This window comes from Talaromyces proteolyticus, assembly GCF_021365285.1.
Source record: "Talaromyces proteolyticus strain PMI_201 chromosome Unknown BGW36scaffold_8, whole genome shotgun sequence".
NCBI classification, from domain to species: domain Eukaryota; kingdom Fungi; phylum Ascomycota; class Eurotiomycetes; order Eurotiales; family Trichocomaceae; genus Talaromyces; species Talaromyces proteolyticus.
Window position 1 is genome coordinate 1,552,370 of NW_025764284.1, and position 16,298 is coordinate 1,568,667.

Here is a 16,298-nt window from a genome sequence, read left to right on the forward strand (position 1 = left end):
GTATGAAAAGCTCGAGTATAGAGGTTTCAATCGTCTGGCACTTGTCGAGGGATTGGGAGGTGGTGAGGAAGCCGCGCTCTTTAATGATCGCCCATTTGATAGAGAAATTTCGCTTGCGTTGTGGGTTAGGGCAGTAGCGCGCCAAGATTGTAAAAGTCACGTTCTGGAGCTACTCCGTAAGTGGGCTAGCGGGGGTTGGCTCCGGCGCATGTTGAGATTTCGCCGACCGGAATGGAGACAGCTTGTTGAGCAACAACTCTCCAGACGTGATATTTCCCAATAAGCCCTAAGAAAGGGTTGCCAAACTACCTGATCATGCCGCCACGCTTTGCAGCGTCGTCTTTACTCAAATCTCTTTCAGGTATGCCATCCCAATGTCGGCAATTCCTTGGGGTAAACTAATCCTTGTTTAGGATCTGCTCATACTCATTCTCCCTTGACAATTGCACCTCGCCAGCCATGCAAAACCACCCTTCGGGCTGGCTCAACCGAGGCCAGACAGAGGCGTAGACACGATCCATTTTTGATGGCCCAGTCTCGCCAGCGCAAAGCTGCCAATATCTCCCGCCAACGCGAGCTTGAAGAACAGAGACAATCCGCTCTCGGCGACGCTGTGAAAAGTGACCCAACACCGTTCATCCAGGATATACAAGCGGTCCAGACAGGTCAATCCTTTCAAAGTGACACGAGTAAACAATCGTCGACGGGCGCATTGAATTACTTCGTCAAACCTGCAGAACTTGAAAATGCCTTCGAATACTCCAAAACCCTCACGGAGCCGCTACCTGCCGAAGACCAAAACCTCGTGGACCCAGCTAAGCTTGAGAAAGAACTCAAAGCACACCAGCAAGATGATAACAATGCTCAAGAAGCGATTCGACGTATCATGAATCTTGCCAATGGAAACACGCAAGATCGTACCAGGGTGAATATTCAAAGTTGCATTGAAACATTCGGCCGACACAACACAGACCAAGTTCTCCCTCCCAAACCTGCGACTTCACTCTCAGAAGATCATCCAACCAAGACTCCTCGGGCTGGTCCTGACACCGGATCCCCTGAAGTGCAAGTGGCTATATTGACTACCAAAATTTTGAACTTGACTCGGCATCTTGAAACCACCAACAAAGACAGGCATAACAAAAGAAACCTACGATTACTAGTACACAAAAGGCAAAAATTGCTCCGCTATCTGAGAAAGAAGGAACGTGGAGGGCCACGTTGGCAGAATCTTATGGCGTCACTCGGTCTTTCAGACGCTGCTTGGAAGAATGAAATCAGCATGTAACATATGCATAACAGAGTCTGATACAAGGTCTGTGTATCAACTATTAAGGGGCTTGAAGACTTGGGTCACATTCTTATTATTACGGATTTCTTAGTCTCCGTGTATACTTCATTTGTCACATTTCCTTAGCCTGATCTTAATAACAATGTACAAATAGCCACCATATCAATGATGAAAATCCATCATTTATTTCCTAAGGTCTTTCAACTGAGCAGTGTCCTCTTTTATTTTAGTCCATCCTGTGCACTGTTGCCTACCCTCGACAAACTCATGGTCGAAGTCAACCTGGATCGAGGTTCAGCACACCCTATTATTTCATGATATACTAATTTGAGAAGACGCAGCTTGTTGTTATGACTAAGTTGAAATTGATGAATGGTTTAAGCATAGTGAAAGAAACCACCCGATTTATACTCAACACAGATAGACTGTGGGTACCCAGCCCCCCAAAAACCCGAAAAAAATACGACTCCGACATGAGAGGCTGATATTCAAAAACGATGCCAAACGCTGTACACTGACAAAAATACACAAAAAATAGAAAGCCCTAACTCCTCGTGAATCTAATCACACATGCTGCTCATCGATATTTCGTCAATTTGAATATGAATAATCCATCACCAACCATTTTCATACAACAAAGTTGGTTCGGCAGAACACTTTACACAGTTAAAGATCTTCTAAAATCTCTTCCGTATCAATCATTCCCCGGCTGAGTTGGTCCTGAAAATCCGCAAAGGACTGCTGGAAGGTATCGCGGATGACTTCATCCGTACCACTGTAGCGAGTGGAATTGACCAGCTGCTGAATTCTATCATTAGGAAGTAGAGCGAATTTGGGCCACTCTAACTTGCTGAGATCGCCAGATGGGCAGTTTTTGTAGATATCAAGAGCCTGCTGTCCGAATTCATCTTCTCCGAAGATGCTCCGCAGATCGTTTTCATTTGCTTTATCCAAAATTGGGGTCGGGCTCGTTTGCCTCTGTGAGATAGGGCTCGAAGAGAATCGGGTGGGATTGCGCAAGGCACTTGGTTTCTTTGGCTTGTGCAACTCACTAGCATCACGTGGCTTAGGTGCTGTTTCGGCAGGCTCACTAAGAGATCTGCCATTAGTCTCAACAATGGGTTTGACGGTTTCAACATTATTTTTGACAACAGGAGCGGCGGGCTGCTCTGAGGCACTGCTAAGCGTCTGGGAGGTGTTGCTGAATAACTGAGCGCCATTTCTGAGGGGCTGAGAGGCGTTGTTCGATAGTTGGGGGGTATTGCTAACTGCCTGTGAGCCATTGCTAAACAGCTGGGCGGCGTAGTCGGCATTGGATGACTGCGAGGTCGCCGATGGGGTATCAGTCGAGGTGTTAACCGTGGGTTCCTCCGGTATGGTACTGGGAGTGGACGTGAACGGCGTGGAACTGAACGAGCGTGGTGTTCGTGAAAATTGGGGTTGTTTGGTCCTTTCTAAATTGTTGTTAACAGATGCACTGCGTAATCCAGGGACTAATGATCCAGTAATGGTGTATTTTCTACGTTGCTCTTTCTCTGCTCGAAGGGCTAAGAGGGAGCCAGTAGAGGGTTGGGGGATCTTAGGGGTTCTTGGGGGTGGGTTCTTAGCAGAATTGATAAGGGGTTGCCATTTGGCCATGTCCCATGCCTCCTTCCGCTTTGGGGTGGGTGTAAAATATTGGGGTGCAAAGTCATGTCTCATACCCTTGAACATAGTCCCATTGTAAACCGTGGTTGTGGGACGTGCCCATCCAGGCGGGATATAGGGCGCAGCGGGCTCAGTCCTGCTGCTCGATTCCACAGTGGTGGGTTCCTTGGAGGTAGGCGGTGATTTCGGAGGGGATTGAATGCGGACCTTTTTCTCCGGTGGCTTCTCTGCTGTTGCTGATTGGGAAGCGCACCATCTTTCGTTTTCTTCCCACTCTTCGTCTGAATATGTGAAGTAATCCAAGTCCAGGCCATAGCTTGAACCAACAGGATTTGGGATCACATCGGGAGAAAGGGGTCGCTTCCGTTTCTTACCACCGTTTTCTGTTTCTTTGTGAGCTTCTTGATGCTTTTCATTACCGGCTTTTTGAGTGACTTGGTTCAGTGCATCCTTCGGCATGGTAGGGGCGCCAGCGGCTATTTCAGCATCTTGGGTAGTAGTTTGGGTAGTAGTTTGGGTAGTAGTTTGGGTAGTCGTTTGGGTAGCAGTATCTGTGCTTCGGGGTGAAGTCTTAGGGGGTTCAATTGTAGGTGGAAACAAACTAAATGTCAAATCGGCAGTGCTCTTGTCACCAGTCCTTCCAATCCCAGCAGTGCTACGAATATTGCCGCTCAAAGTTTGATCCGAGTCGTCTGTCTGTGCTGAGTCAGTCACAGGACGATCGTGGGTGGTGGATGTTCCACCCCCCCAGCAACTTAAGTAATCATAGTTAGCAGGGTTTTGGAGGCGAAAGAAGGATTTCTCGATTCCTTACCAAAAGGGACTGCCTGGTCTGTGACATTTCTAAAACGCGGAACAAACCGTCTTACGGAACCGCTCACAGAAGATAAAATATTGCGGACCTGGAAGCCCCAAGAACTAGAGCCAGGTGTATCAGGCATGTCGGGTGTTTCAGAGTCCTGGGTTTCATCTCTAAAGATAGGAATTTGGAGAGGGTTACGAGCATTTTCAGGAATTGGGCCGGCAACTGTATGGCGCTCCATTTCGGCACGTGAAAATTTTTGGATTCGTTCTGCTTCAGCAGCTTCCTCAGCAGCCTGACGAGCAGCTACTTCAGCTTTCTCCTGTGCTTCGTGGTGCGCGATCGCTTGATCTAAACGAAACATGGAGGGTGGACCGTTTCCTTCTTCGCGGTCTCTGGTACGTTGCCGTATCTCAGCGTAAGTCAATTTGCGTCGAGGTGTGGTTGTAGCGCGACGTTTGTATGGTGTATTTGCGGGTGTAAGACGTGGACGCTGAGAAATAGGTTGATCATCGTCGTGGTTTTCATGATCATTGGTCTCTCGTGAGCGCTTTTTGCCCTTTTGTTTCGATAAGGATTCGGCATCTTTGGCCTTGGGTTTTGCCTGCCCTTTCTCTTTATCTTTGCGTATTTCAGATTGAAGATTTTCTTCAGCCATGCGCTTTTCTTCAACCTGTCGTTGATGTTCGAATTGTCGCCTTTCGTCGGCTTCGCGGGCTTCTTCTTCCTCTTCAGAAGAATTGCAGATTCCTTCAGCAAAAAAATTGGTTAGCAAAGCATTCATTGATTCCTTCAAGTCGTTTGGGACCCAGGAGGCAAGATCATGCCCTTCGGGACACTCCAAAGAGCCCTGGCAGCAAGGACAGCGCAAGGCCGGCGCAGAAGACGCGTTGTCGAAATAGTCGCTATCCATGCGACTGAGGAGAATATTCATGGCTGACTCTAGAATTTCATCTTCAGTAAAAGAGTATTGAGACCCGGTCGCATCTGCAATGGTTATTGTTTTGTTTCGAGAATCCTCTTTTAAGGTACGCGCTTTTTTGAGGTTTTTAAACCTTAGGCGAATGGATTCCGTAGGCTTCTTCAGAACTGCCTTGACGTTTATCAAAGCGCGCTTGAATGAACCCCTCTTCATAGCCGGTGGAGAGCAAGGCGTTACACCACAATCAGAAAGAGACGGAGAGTCGTCGACGACCTTATTCATAGTGTTTGTTGATATGGTAGATTCCTTGTCCTTGGGTACTTCCTTGGAGTCCTTGGGTTCCTGGTGCACTGGGGTAATTGGATATGGGTTCTCACTGTTTTTCTGTAAAGCTTCCTCCTCAAGCAATTCGCCTCGTGAAACTGTTGCTTTTTTTGTTTTGCGTACGCGGTTCATTTTTGTTTTCGGTTCTTCCTGGTCGTCAGCATCTAGTGACGAGGCTGTAGCTTTTCTTCGCCGACGTGGAGCGTCGAGAGAGACGAGCGGAGACACGCTCGCTTGGGAGCGAGTACGTGGCATTGTAGCAATCTTCAGATGTCAGGCAATGTCAATCTGAGGAAAGAATATTGAATTGAGGATGTGAATGACTAAAGTGGAGAGAGTGAAGGAGGGAAAGAGAGGATGGGTAGGCGTGCATGGAATGTTGTGTATCGACAAGTGCCTCGTGACCCTCAAGATGGCCGAGTCAAGAAGAGAGGAAACACAAAAAGTTGGGTTTGACAGATAATGAAAGGAGCCTTTCAAAAACAGTCGAATGGAAGAAGAGATGATATCTCAACTAGCGCTTGAGAAAGGAGAGATAATTGGGGATGGATGAGATGAGAAAGAGTAGCGGATGTCGAGTAAGTTGGGGAGAGGGAAAAAAGGTAAGAAACACAAACACTTACCTGCTATAAACACAATGGGAGAGGTACGCGTTTCTCTGCTGTGACGGTGCCCGGTTGCCTGGGGCGTCCGCGCAGCCCGTTTGATCTGTCGGTAACCAAAGTAGTAATGAGGTGTGAAGACATCCAGAAGTTGGAGTTCGGGCGCCATCAAGAATTCCAATCTGACGTGCGGCAGAATGCCGGCGACCGTCGTGATAGGTGCAGAGCTACCGACCGCCTTTTACCAGCCGCCACGTTCCCTTCTGTGTGCTGGTCCCAATCAGTAACGCTCTCGATGCTGTGGAGGAGAAAGGTATGCAAAGATCGATACGGTGATGCTTGATGGAAGTTCGATCTTCATCCTGCAAGGTTTGTTTGATGCTCTACGCAGATACTATCTGACCGCAACATATTGGAATCGCCCTGATATAACTAAATTGTCGACATCGACACACGTTGGTGGAGGTATCCAACAGAAGAGCTCTAAAAGGGGCTGGGTATAAGCAATGTACTCGTCAATTGATTATTGACGCTCTATTCCCCAGTCCTTCAATGGGGCTAGAGGGCGGGAGAAACCCTTTGTCGTACATATCGCTATCAATTGATTTTTTCTCAATATACTCTGCAAATCTCAAACCAGCACATTTCAATCGACTTGCAACAAAAGCCATTGAATACTGCGATGTAGTCTCATCAATATCTTTTCTTCGAGCACCCCAAGCTGTGGTTGGTTTGCTTTGTTCCTAAATACAGGCCTCTATACATTTCGATGGTATTGTTCAACGTCTAATTTCAAGGCGAGTTTTTAGAAGTCGTGTAATGCTTATCCTCTTTCATATTTTTTTATATAAAATTCCTATTTTGAGCGAACTACAACATTGGTAAGGTGGTCTTAGTCGGAAACAATCGGTGGTTGAATACAATATCAGAAGAGCATTGTTAGGTCCACCACAGCCATCAATATCTAGATCATCATCAATAAAGAATGAGACTGAGTTGTTGATATATGTACACATAAATATGCTAGTGTTATCGACTATGCTGGGTATCATGGAAAAGACAAGCGTTGAATCGAATTAAAGTCAATTTGTCACCGGAGTTCACGTATGAGGGTCGGGTATAGACCGGAGCATTTGAAATTGAAAAGGTTGGTTAATATAAGAAATCACTAGTCCCTTTGATTATCACGAATCTTCGGCTTAGTCAAAGCCTCGGAACTCGTCTTCACTTTCATTACCCCCGTGTTTTGACTAGCTTTGGCCCTAGCTCTTTCTAATTCTGCTTCCTTGCGAATCTTTTCGACCATTGCCTCTGTTTCACGGGCAGTACGTTTCTCGTCTTCGGTCATCTTTTCCCATCGGTCTCGTTCACGACGAGCCTTCTTCCTATCTCGCCGTTGTTCCCTTTCTTTCCTCTTTTCCAAATTCTCGCTCCAAGGTATACTCTCACTAGCAGGTCGCTTCTTAATTGACTGTATTGCCAATTCTGCTCCGTCTTGGAGAGTTTCTTGACGATTTTTCTCCCTCTGTTTATCTTGATAAGCGTAATTACCCCAATCTATTGCCACCCCTAAAGACTTGTCGCCCTTGAAGTTTCTTAGCTCCGGCATCTTTGGCAATTTCAGCAGGCCCCAAGCATGCCCCAATGCCTCCCAATCCAAATCGACAACTCGAAATATGCTGCTTGCCTGGTGCTTACTATAACTGCGCACCCAGCTAACAAAGGCTCTTTGCGATTTATCATGATAGGCTCGGTCTGACAGGACCTTTTTGCGAGCTACCTCCGTGGATTTTAAGGCATCTTTATCTGATACTGCAAAATCCGGTTGTTCATATAAAGTCACTGGTGTCTTTCGTACATCCAAGAAGGGAACGTAGTCTTCCTCACGGCCCGGGTGAAGAAGAATGACACTTAAACCACGGCGACCTGCTCGACCAGCTCGACCGCAACGATGTATAAATACTTTCGGATCGGATGGCGGATCAACTTGAATGACAAGGTCGACCGATGGAATATCCAGCCCACGCGCTGCCACATCCGTCGTTAATAAGACCGAAGGAGTTATAGAGTTAACGAATCGGGTGAAGTTTTTCTGTCGGACATTAGACGGGTGCTTGCCATGCAGTGGTATAACGGTGAATTCATCCCCAAGAAGGAGGGGGATTATGTGCTGAAAATAGTCAACACTTGCGCATGTCGCGAAGTATAATATAGTTTTTTGTGGTCTCGGCTCTAAGCTTTTCAGAATATTGTTCACTGCGGGAAGTTTATGTGTGGGAGGGGTGACGAGATACGTCATTTGTAAGCTATAAACTGTAAGTCTGAATGCTAAACGATGGATTATGACTGGATCTTACCTCGCAGGTGTTCGCTTCTCTTCAACACCCGATGCGCTTCGCACTTTGACGGCAACCTTGACCGGGTTCCGCAACCCGACTCGAATGATTTGGTCCAGGGCTTCACTAACACTTGCACTGAATAAGCCCGTCCTCCTCTGTTTCGGCAATCGCCCAAGAATTTTCTGAATATCTTCTTTGAATCCAAGATCCAAAAGCCTGTCAGCCTCGTCAAAGACTAACATCTCAAATGATGCTTGAGAACAGTGCACATGAGGAGATGAAAGAAGCTCCAATAGTCTACCGGGAGTCGCAATTAAAACATTCGGCGACTTCTTCAAAAACGAGCTTAAGTCTTCCGCTGGTGTTGTTGAGCCTCCTAGTAGAAGCTGTGGAATGACCTTCAAAGCGCTTGACGGATACCCTCGATGGTTGTCTTCGCTTTCGCTCAGTGAGGTAATCGCAGAGGCAGAACGGCCATGAAAGGCCAGCAGCGATAGTAAAACATTGTATATTTGGGACGCAAGTTCTCTAAATAATAGTAAGAATCTTGATGCAAGTTACAATTGCAACCGAAAAGGTGCTTACCTAGTTGGTGACACAACAATTGCTCCAACATGATGTTTCTTTACGGGTTCGTCTAGTCGGAGCAATTTCTCCACGATGGGTATCAAAAACGACAATGTCTTCCCGCTTCCAGTTACAGCTTCAACAACAACGTCCTTGTGGCTCATGAAAAGAGGGATCGTGGAGGCCTGGACCGGCGTCATGCGGGTGAAGCCTAAATTCGAAACAGCTTCAAGGACCCAATTTGACAGTGGGGGATTGAGGCCATCCCATGCCCTGGAGGATGACGCCGACAACTTCGGGGCCATTATTTGAGGTCAAAAGGAACTTCGATATACCCCGAATACCGTTTCCCAAATCTCACAGAGTGCTCGGGGCATGGGCTCTGTGATGAGAATATGCAGAGAACTGTTCTTGCCTCTATGGTTATCAAATTTATTTTTTGGGCGGTAACTTTCTGCCGCAGCATCAGCCTACGATGATTGGCCAGATGGTCTTCGATCTACGATAAGATAAAAAGTGGCAGTGTCTGGTTTGAACAGCCAGGGTTGAGTCAGAATCCTATCCATTACAAGCAGATAGTTTATTTACGTGAAACATGCCTTTATTAACAATATAAGGCATCCCCATAGATATATGCAAAAATATCGATAGTTGACGTCACGTGACCTGGAAGCCGGCGGAAGCATGTGATTGAGTGGGACCTTGCAAAAGTCGGCCGTCAGGCACCTGGAGTTGCAAACCTTGATTCTGTCTGATCTGTGGTTGCATCTTTCATGATTTCACGAATATAGAGTCTACCTAGACTATGTTTACCCGCGCGCTTTACTGATACACCTTGCTTGTGTGGCGTTTGTTGATCGACATGCGACAGCTTAGCCCTGAAAATATTCACGCGCAACCCTTATCCGCTAATTCTGATTAATTCTGTCCACGAGACCAATAACTTCGCCGCCAATATTTCGATCCCTACTCCTCGCCCAACGCTCATTGCTATCTTACTATCGACATCGACGAGCTGCTCGAGTACATATTCTCCGCTCCTTCAATACACTACGAACGGCGTCATCCCACATCCGTCCCTCCCGCTGCTTATCGAAGCAAGCGCGGTCGAGATGTCTTCGCCGCGTGTTATACCGGCCACTCCTCGGGTCATCTCGCCGTCACCAACACCGTCAGATGCCATAGAGAACGATGATGGTTATAGTGCTCCGACGACACGTTCAGCTGCGCGGCGACAACGTCACAACAGCACCCGACCAATCCCAGAGGAAGAAAACGCTGAGGATAAAGATGAGCACCATGCGCGTTCAGCGTCACGGAAGACATCTCGATCTGACAACAGCACCCGGAGACGTATGTCGAATGCGAAAGCATCCTCAACCTCGTCGTCACCGGTAGCCAAATCGCAGCCTTTAACAAATGGATATCTATCTCCGAACGGTCATTTATCTCCGCCATCCAATTTTCAAGATCGCTGGCGTAACCTTTCCAGATCTCCGTCGCCACTGGGCCTAATTCCGTTACACCAACACTATCGAACGTTTATCCACAAGCATGAAATCCCTCGCAAAATGCTCCACGTGTCTATTGGCTTCTTCACGCTAGATTTCTACAGACGTGGGATACAAACATCTGCGATAACCCCATGGCTGTTATCTGCACTTATTCCTATTGCTGCAACTGATATACTGCGACACAAATCAGATCGCATCAACCGACTTTACGTCCGCTCTTTGGGGGCACTTATGCGAGAATCCGAAGTCAGCGGCTATAACGGCGTGATCTGGTACCTTCTAGGCGCATTCATTGTGCTACGCTTTTTCCCCAAGGATGTCGGTGTCATGGGCGTTCTTTTGTTAAGTTGGTGCGACACTGCCGCATCCACATTCGGCCGACTATACGGTCGACACACCATTTCCTTGCGTCGCGGAAAAAGCCTTGCTGGCACGCTGGCTGCCTGGCTGACTGGCGTTGTCACCGCCGCTTTATTCTGGGGCTGGTTTGTCCCAACTATTGGCGCTTTCCCCGATGATCCAGAGGACGCATTCATGTTCACGGGTCGTTTGAACCTCATTCCCGACGCAGTGCGCAACTTGGTCGGGTGGAACCCGTCCGATGCAAACTCAGGCAGCATCATCACGGGCTCATTGGCGCTAGGTGTCATGAGTGTAGTTTCAGGCATCATTGCCGCTGGCAGTGAAATGATTGACTTCTTTGGCTGGGACGATAATCTCACTATCCCCATTTTGAGTGGTGTTGGATTGTGGGGGTTTCTCAAGGTCTTTGGCTGAATATATTAGAATAGATATAGGCTTCAGGCATTCTGTTTAGGATTCTGCTATGTGCTTTGTCTTGGGTTAATCTTTTTCTCACCTCTGGAATCTCATACGTACATAATCACTGACGATATCATGTTCCTACTCTTTATACCAGTACTTAGAAGAACAAGGCTATTTAGGACTAGACGATTAAATACATATCATGACATGACGACGTTGATCAGGGAAATGAGCCTTATCTCTTGTTAATGAAAATAGGACTGAATTGTATTGAAATTTGCGTGATCTATTTGTACATATGTAGAAAGTACATATTAACTGATATTCGTAAGCAGAAGGCTGTGGTGGTCGGTTACATATATTAATTTACGTCAACGTAGATTTATCAGTTACAATTCCATCACTACTAGCTGAAACCTACGCACATTACAATGAAATCATCTGAGGAATTCATATAAATCATGTCTATTATCATATATGTAGGTATGTTCATGTTACATTAACTCTGCCTCTAAACAATACCATGAGCACAAAAGGAAAATCAAAGTATGCTAGCTCATATCCAAAAGACTGACCCGTCCAATCCGCTTTTTTATCGGCTTTTGGACGTTGTCCTTGGTTTCCTTTTTCGTTGGATTGTTGGTCTCAAGAACGTCCTTTGGCCCCATTTCTTGGACTTCTACACTCCAGAAACCCTCTTGAATACGAATCGTCTCAATCTTGGTTGTTTGAGATTCAAGGCTCTTTTCCGCCTTTTTATTTTTGTCACTATCGCTGCTCGGTACCGAGACTAAAGTCGCAGAAGGGTCTTCAGGCGACTCCAGTGTTTTATGCTGCTGTTTTTCCCGCTGTCTGCGGGACACGGTTTTGGATTCGTGGGATGTCTTGTTCGTTATTGAAGAATACATCGGTGGTTTTGGGTGTGATAGACGAGGAGAGTCCGAAACATTGTTTTCTGGGCTCTCGGCTCTATCCACTTCGACTTGGGGAATGGATATGTTTGGGCCTTTTGTTTGACGATTACGTCCATTGTGTTTCTGAGACGGTGTTGGACTGGATAAAGTAAGAGAGTATTCGAAGTCCTCAGTATGAATAGATGGTGAATGAATATTATGGGCTCTTCTGCTTAGTTTTGCGGATACTGGTGATTCAAGGTATTTCGGGATATTTGCTGAACGAAGTGCCGGACTTCCAGCAGGAGTATAACTCATTGTGAATTTTGAGAGTGGAGACATTTCATACGTATCGACATCGTCGTCCGAATCAAGTCTTATTGGAGACTCCGCAGAGCCCAAAATCGGATATCCTGTCGCAAGACGCGGACTCCTTCGTTGGATGAACCGGGTACCATCTGCTGAGATAGAGGTAGCTTGCAACTGATAGGCAAGAGAGCTTACACCTGACGACGGCATTTTCATCATTTTAGGCGTTCGAAATGACGATTGACTTAGAAAAGTCGTGCTTTTGGAAGGGGTCTGAGGGGAGGATCTAAACGAGCCTTGGCTTGATGATTGCTTTTGAGATGACGAAAGGGTCGACGCCTGAAATAATCGTGCTTCCTTCTCTGCATCCATGTCTCTGCCGGGCTTTGTGACAGTTGTATAGCGCAGAATTCCACCAGGTTTCATACTAGGATCAATCACTTTCTTCTTTCTAGTTGCCGCTGTCTTTCTTGGAGCAGGTTTCTTTGGTGCCTTCTTCTCTTCATCTTGCTTCTTCCATCGCTCCACCACATCTGGAAGACCTATTTTCGCAACGGCTTCAAAGACCCAAATCTTCTCAGGCTCGCTGGGGTCATATATCTTCTTCGGTAGTTGAACACCAACAGCAGTATTAACTGTAGGTTCAACATCTGCTCCTCCTCCGTCGTCTTCCTCGTCAGCTACATCTGTGGTTTGCGATTCGGGTTGGGTGAGCTGCGAGTTTTCGGGCGGCGGATTGGGCTCTTCTGCATCTAGATCAAGCCCTACGACATCAAGCGGGACCATTTCCATCTGTAATTGAAGTAGCCCCCCGGCTACAAAGGGCATTCTGGTACGATAAACACGCTGCATTACCGGGAGATCCTGGTTGGGAACATAATTGCCGTAGCCCTCTGGCGCTATAGGAGAGCGGGCAAGCCGGAGCCTACTTATAACCAGTGGTTCAGCTAGATTTCGAACTAGCTTCCTCGCACCTGATCGATATTTCCAGTCGAAAAAATCAGCAACGAATCTCCTAAGCTCAAGTACATTGATATCATGGTCCCAGGCTCCGATGAGCCGCTGGCGTAGGTTTTCGATTTCAAACTCATTGGAGACAATTGGCCTCGCGTAGAAGGATAGTATTTTATGGTCGGGGAAAGACTCGGGGATTCGTACGGCTTTGTGCTTAGACTGAAAGTAACCGCTTTCATTCTCATCTAGCTCATATTGTAGCCGTTCCCTCCATTCCCCTAATTTTTCGTTGAGTTTTGATTCTTCCGAGTAGACGATTTCAAAAAGATCCTCTCCAAAGCCGGCCTTTGCAATCTCTCCGGCAAGACTCGGCCCACACTTTGTAACTCCTGACGGTAGATAATCGCCACCGCTGAGCAACGCAAAAAGAACCATGCCAGCACGGCTCAGCTTGACATTTGCCCCGATCTCAAGTACGTCCTTGGTAGTATAGCAATCGACATGGGTCGCCGCACTCGTTCCCGTGGAGTTTTCTTTTGAAAAGTTCATGACCGTGAGAGTAGACCCGAACATTAAAGTGTCGATATCATTGCTCATCACAGCATCAACCACACCAGCCTGCTGTAGTCTAGCACATTCGGCCTCAGCTTCGCCAGGAGCGTCATGCCGCGGGAATTTAAAAAGGTCTATCAAAATCTTGGACTGGCTAATAATTGGCGTAGAGCCATAACTTCGCCCTGTAGTTGCTTTGCCCCTCTTGAAGGGGGGCTTTTGCATCCCATCATAAACAAAAAGTGGGTGTACTGGCAAGGCAAGAAGTCGAACGAGTCTGAAGAATAAAGTTCGTAGCTCGGGGTTTTGCCCACCGCGTCCGGCCTGGAGTTGGAAAAGCCATATGGATATGTCCACTGCAATTTTGATGGGCCGTCGAGTGGCTTCCAGGTGCTTGACTGCAAGTCTGGATAATGCGATTCGGTCGGAATTCCCGATTGCTTTGTTAAGTCTGGAGAGCACAACATGACTTTCGGATTAGTGAGATTCTAGTGATGAACAACATGAAATGAATGAGGTTTTGAATGGATATTTTCAAGGTGATGTCAACGGATATATATTTGGGAGACAGCGAGGGATACAACAACAGAGGGTTTACTTGAGATAAAACTGACCCTGGAATGCCCATCTCTAGCCCAAGCACATCTCTATGCAGCCCAAAAAAAAAGCGAATACAAGAAAGGAGACCGCAAAATAGGTTGAAAGCCAGTATAGCAAGGACAACCGACATGAAGTTCAACTGGCTTGTTTTGATCGCGGGCAGCTGCGGAGCAACGGAGCTCCTGCCAATCAGCGGCGTCAGATAGTTAGTACCCCGGCCTTGCACATACACTTCCAATCCTCGAGTGTTCAACTACATATCCTAGGTTCTATATGTCGGTAGACCTGATAGCGCCGCCCTTGAATATCGCCGAGCATGGCTATTTCTTAATTCGTCTTATTGCCGACAGAAAAAAACTGACTACTTGCCGCTCGCTCTTCGGCTAAATCGTTGACGAGAATATGGCGACAACCGATGCTTCGCACCTGCGACACTCCAGCAAATCTTCCATATCAGCCCTAGAAGCTGCCCGAGCTCGCATTCGGAAAGACGATCAATCGTTTGAGCCTCGAACACCTCCCCATCGCAACCGATCGATTGTCTCGTCGTTTGGATCTTCGTCGTCACCACTCTCATCCTTTCGAAACGAAGAAGATGCCATTATATTCGAATTCGGGTCTCGGTGGCTTCGTGCTGGATTTGAAGGTGAGAGTACACCAGTTTGCGCACTAGGCTTTGGGCCGGAGGAATCGCGTAAATCTGGAGATTATCGCGGATGGATGAAAACCAAACAAGACGCAAATACTGGCGAGCAGAAGGAATGGATTGATGCCGAAGAATGGGCCAAACGTCACGAACTATGGCGGATGGACTTAAGAGAGACTGATCTGGGATTAGTGGACGACAAGATTGAGCGAGCGTTTCGCGAGATATACAATAATTATTTGCTTACAGACGCGGGGAACGCGCGACTTGTTTTAGTGCTGCCCTCAGTTATACCTCACCCACTCCTTTCCCGAATTCTCACATCGCTCTTCAATCGATGGCGGTTTCCATCCATAACACTTCTGCCTTCTGCCGCCATGACAGCAGCGGCTGCGGGGCTGCGCACGGCGTTGGTTGTAGATATTGGATGGGCAGAAACCACAGTCACTGCTATCTATGAATATAGAGAGACTAGCACAAAGCGAACCACAAGGGCTATGAAGTCATTGTTACAGGAGATGGGCAAAATGTTATCAAATATAGAGTCTTCTACCGAGGAAGCAACGGACAAGGCAAATGATATCTCTGTCAAATTCGAGTACTGCGAGGAAGTAGTCAACAGATTTGCTTGGTGCAAATTTCGCGAAACAGACGAAACTCCTGACAAGGTTGTTTCTATCCCTTCACCATCGAAGCCAGACTCGGGCTATGTACAGGTGCCGCTATCGCGGTTTGCGAAACCAGTGGAAGACGCTCTCTTTGCCAATGGTGCCGATGACCATGAACTGGATGATCATGAAAAGCCAGTCCATGTATTAGTTTACCACATACTGCTCGCGCTGCCGCCTGATGTACGTGGAGCATGCATGTCGCGCATTGTATTTGTCGGTGGGGGATCAAAAATTCCCGGTGTTCGGCAGCGTGTTATGAAAGATGTGTCCTCGCTGGTCATTGAACATGGATGGGACTCGATGAGAGGACGTGCCGTGAGAAAGCAAAAAAGCAAGCAGTGGGAGCTTGCCATTAGACAGCCACACCAGGACGAAGACCAATCCCAGAATGGCACAAAAGAAGACGACGAGCCAGAGAAGTCCGCAGAGCAACCCGGACAACAACCACAGCAACAGTCAGAAGAGCTTGACTTTGTCGAAAAGAAACTTCGCCGTAAGCAGCCTCGTGATAGCAAACCTTTTATCCAAGGCCAATTCCGGCAGGTCGATTCTTTAGGACCCTGGGCTGGGGCCAGTCTCGTGACCAGTCTGAAAATCAGAGGATTCGTGGAGATCGAGCGGGAGAAATTCCTTCAGCATGGCATGGCTGGTGCGACACGAGACCCTGATAGTCACCACGTGGCGGACCGACGATCAGGGATTAGGTCGTCTATGGTTAGCGATCGATCAAGCTGGACGTTAGCTGGGTGGGGATGATTTATGTTAAGAATAATGGAGATTGAGTTTCGAGACGAGTGAGTGTAGTTTTAAATCCTGAATATACAACGATACCCCTTTTTCTTTATTACTGGAATGGGCCATTTATTCAAAAATGAAATATTATTCACCCCACTTGGAGAT

General features: G+C 47.2%; 7 protein-coding genes across 7 annotated transcripts; 3 read left to right on the forward strand and 4 right to left on the reverse strand.

Annotated features, from left to right (window-relative positions):
• The first annotated feature begins 250 nt into the window (after positions 1-250).
• BGW36DRAFT_344774 (uncharacterized protein) lies at positions 251-1,631 on the forward strand. The gene is made up of 2 exons (XM_046213178.1): positions 251-361; positions 414-1,631. Exons 1-2 carry the CDS (start codon positions 316-318, stop codon positions 1,286-1,288), a joined length of 921 nt encoding a protein of 306 aa, XP_046070576.1. The 5' UTR covers positions 251-315; the 3' UTR covers positions 1,289-1,631.
• On the reverse strand, positions 1,623-3,545 carry BGW36DRAFT_202172 (uncharacterized protein). The gene is made up of 2 exons (XM_046209871.1): positions 2,995-3,545; positions 1,623-2,745 (listed from the first exon to the last, which is right to left on the reverse strand). Exons 1-2 carry the CDS (start codon positions 3,395-3,397, stop codon positions 1,958-1,960), a joined length of 1,191 nt encoding a protein of 396 aa, XP_046070577.1. The 5' UTR covers positions 3,398-3,545; the 3' UTR covers positions 1,623-1,957.
• Positions 3,546-5,282, reverse strand: BGW36DRAFT_202126 (uncharacterized protein). The gene has a single exon (XM_046209870.1). The coding sequence runs from the start codon at positions 5,239-5,241 to the stop codon at positions 3,694-3,696; it is 1,548 nt and encodes a 515-aa protein (XP_046070578.1). The 5' UTR covers positions 5,242-5,282; the 3' UTR covers positions 3,546-3,693.
• A 1,103-nt stretch (positions 5,283-6,385) lies between these two features.
• BGW36DRAFT_344776 (putative DEAD/DEAH box helicase) lies at positions 6,386-8,905 on the reverse strand. Its single transcript, XM_046213179.1, has 3 exons — positions 8,513-8,905; positions 7,946-8,455; positions 6,386-7,894 (listed from the first exon to the last, which is right to left on the reverse strand). Exons 1-3 carry the CDS (start codon positions 8,797-8,799, stop codon positions 6,757-6,759), a joined length of 1,935 nt encoding a protein of 644 aa, XP_046070579.1. The 5' UTR covers positions 8,800-8,905; the 3' UTR covers positions 6,386-6,756.
• Positions 8,906-9,606: 701 nt separating this feature from the next.
• Positions 9,607-10,785, forward strand: BGW36DRAFT_361132 (phosphatidate cytidylyltransferase; the record flags this gene model as incomplete). The annotated part of the gene is made up of 1 exon (XM_046214250.1): positions 9,607-10,785. One exon carries the CDS (start codon positions 9,607-9,609, stop codon positions 10,783-10,785), a length of 1,179 nt encoding a protein of 392 aa, XP_046070580.1.
• A 448-nt stretch (positions 10,786-11,233) lies between these two features.
• BGW36DRAFT_323183 (uncharacterized protein) lies at positions 11,234-14,251 on the reverse strand. Its single transcript, XM_046212686.1, has 2 exons — positions 14,096-14,251; positions 11,234-13,932 (listed from the first exon to the last, which is right to left on the reverse strand). The coding sequence occupies exons 1-2, from the start codon at positions 14,209-14,211 to the stop codon at positions 11,325-11,327; spliced, it is 2,724 nt and encodes a 907-aa protein (XP_046070581.1). The 5' UTR covers positions 14,212-14,251; the 3' UTR covers positions 11,234-11,324.
• A 456-nt stretch (positions 14,252-14,707) lies between these two features.
• BGW36DRAFT_382701 (putative actin-related protein RO7) lies at positions 14,708-16,257 on the forward strand. Its single transcript, XM_046216580.1, has one exon. The coding sequence runs from the start codon at positions 14,802-14,804 to the stop codon at positions 16,152-16,154; it is 1,353 nt and encodes a 450-aa protein (XP_046070582.1). The 5' UTR covers positions 14,708-14,801; the 3' UTR covers positions 16,155-16,257.
• The last annotated feature ends 41 nt before the right edge of the window (positions 16,258-16,298 follow it).

Bases quoted from the DNA above. Each gene is read 5' to 3' on its own strand.
- BGW36DRAFT_344774 (XM_046213178.1), top strand. From the start codon at position 316: ATGCCGCCACGCTTTGCAGCGTCGTCTTTACTCAAATCTCTTTCAG. The intron at 362-413 runs GTATGCCATCCC...ATCCTTGTTTAG, and splicing joins TTTACTCAAATCTCTTTCAG to GATCTGCTCATACTCATTCT.
- BGW36DRAFT_202172 (XM_046209871.1), bottom strand. From the start codon at position 3,397: ATGCCGAAGGATGCACTGAACCAAGTCACTCAAAAAGCCGGTAATGAA. The intron at 2,746-2,994 runs GTATGAGACATG...ACAACAATTTAG, and splicing joins CAATGGGACTATGTTCAAGG to AAAGGACCAAACAACCCCAA.
- BGW36DRAFT_202126 (XM_046209870.1), bottom strand. From the start codon at position 5,241: ATGCCACGTACTCGCTCCCAAGCGAGCGTGTCTCCGCTCGTCTCTCTC.
- BGW36DRAFT_344776 (XM_046213179.1), bottom strand. From the start codon at position 8,799: ATGGCCCCGAAGTTGTCGGCGTCATCCTCCAGGGCATGGGATGGCCTC. The intron at 8,456-8,512 runs GTAAGCACCTTT...ACTATTATTTAG, and splicing joins ATTGTTGTGTCACCAACTAG to AGAACTTGCGTCCCAAATAT. The intron at 7,895-7,945 runs GTAAGATCCAGT...TACAGTTTATAG, and splicing joins GAGAAGCGAACACCTGCGAG to CTTACAAATGACGTATCTCG.
- BGW36DRAFT_323183 (XM_046212686.1), bottom strand. From the start codon at position 14,211: ATGTCGGTTGTCCTTGCTATACTGGCTTTCAACCTATTTTGCGGTCTC. The intron at 13,933-14,095 runs GTCAGTTTTATC...TGTGCTCTCCAG, and splicing joins CTAGAGATGGGCATTCCAGG to ACTTAACAAAGCAATCGGGA.
- BGW36DRAFT_382701 (XM_046216580.1), top strand. From the start codon at position 14,802: ATGAAAACCAAACAAGACGCAAATACTGGCGAGCAGAAGGAATGGATT.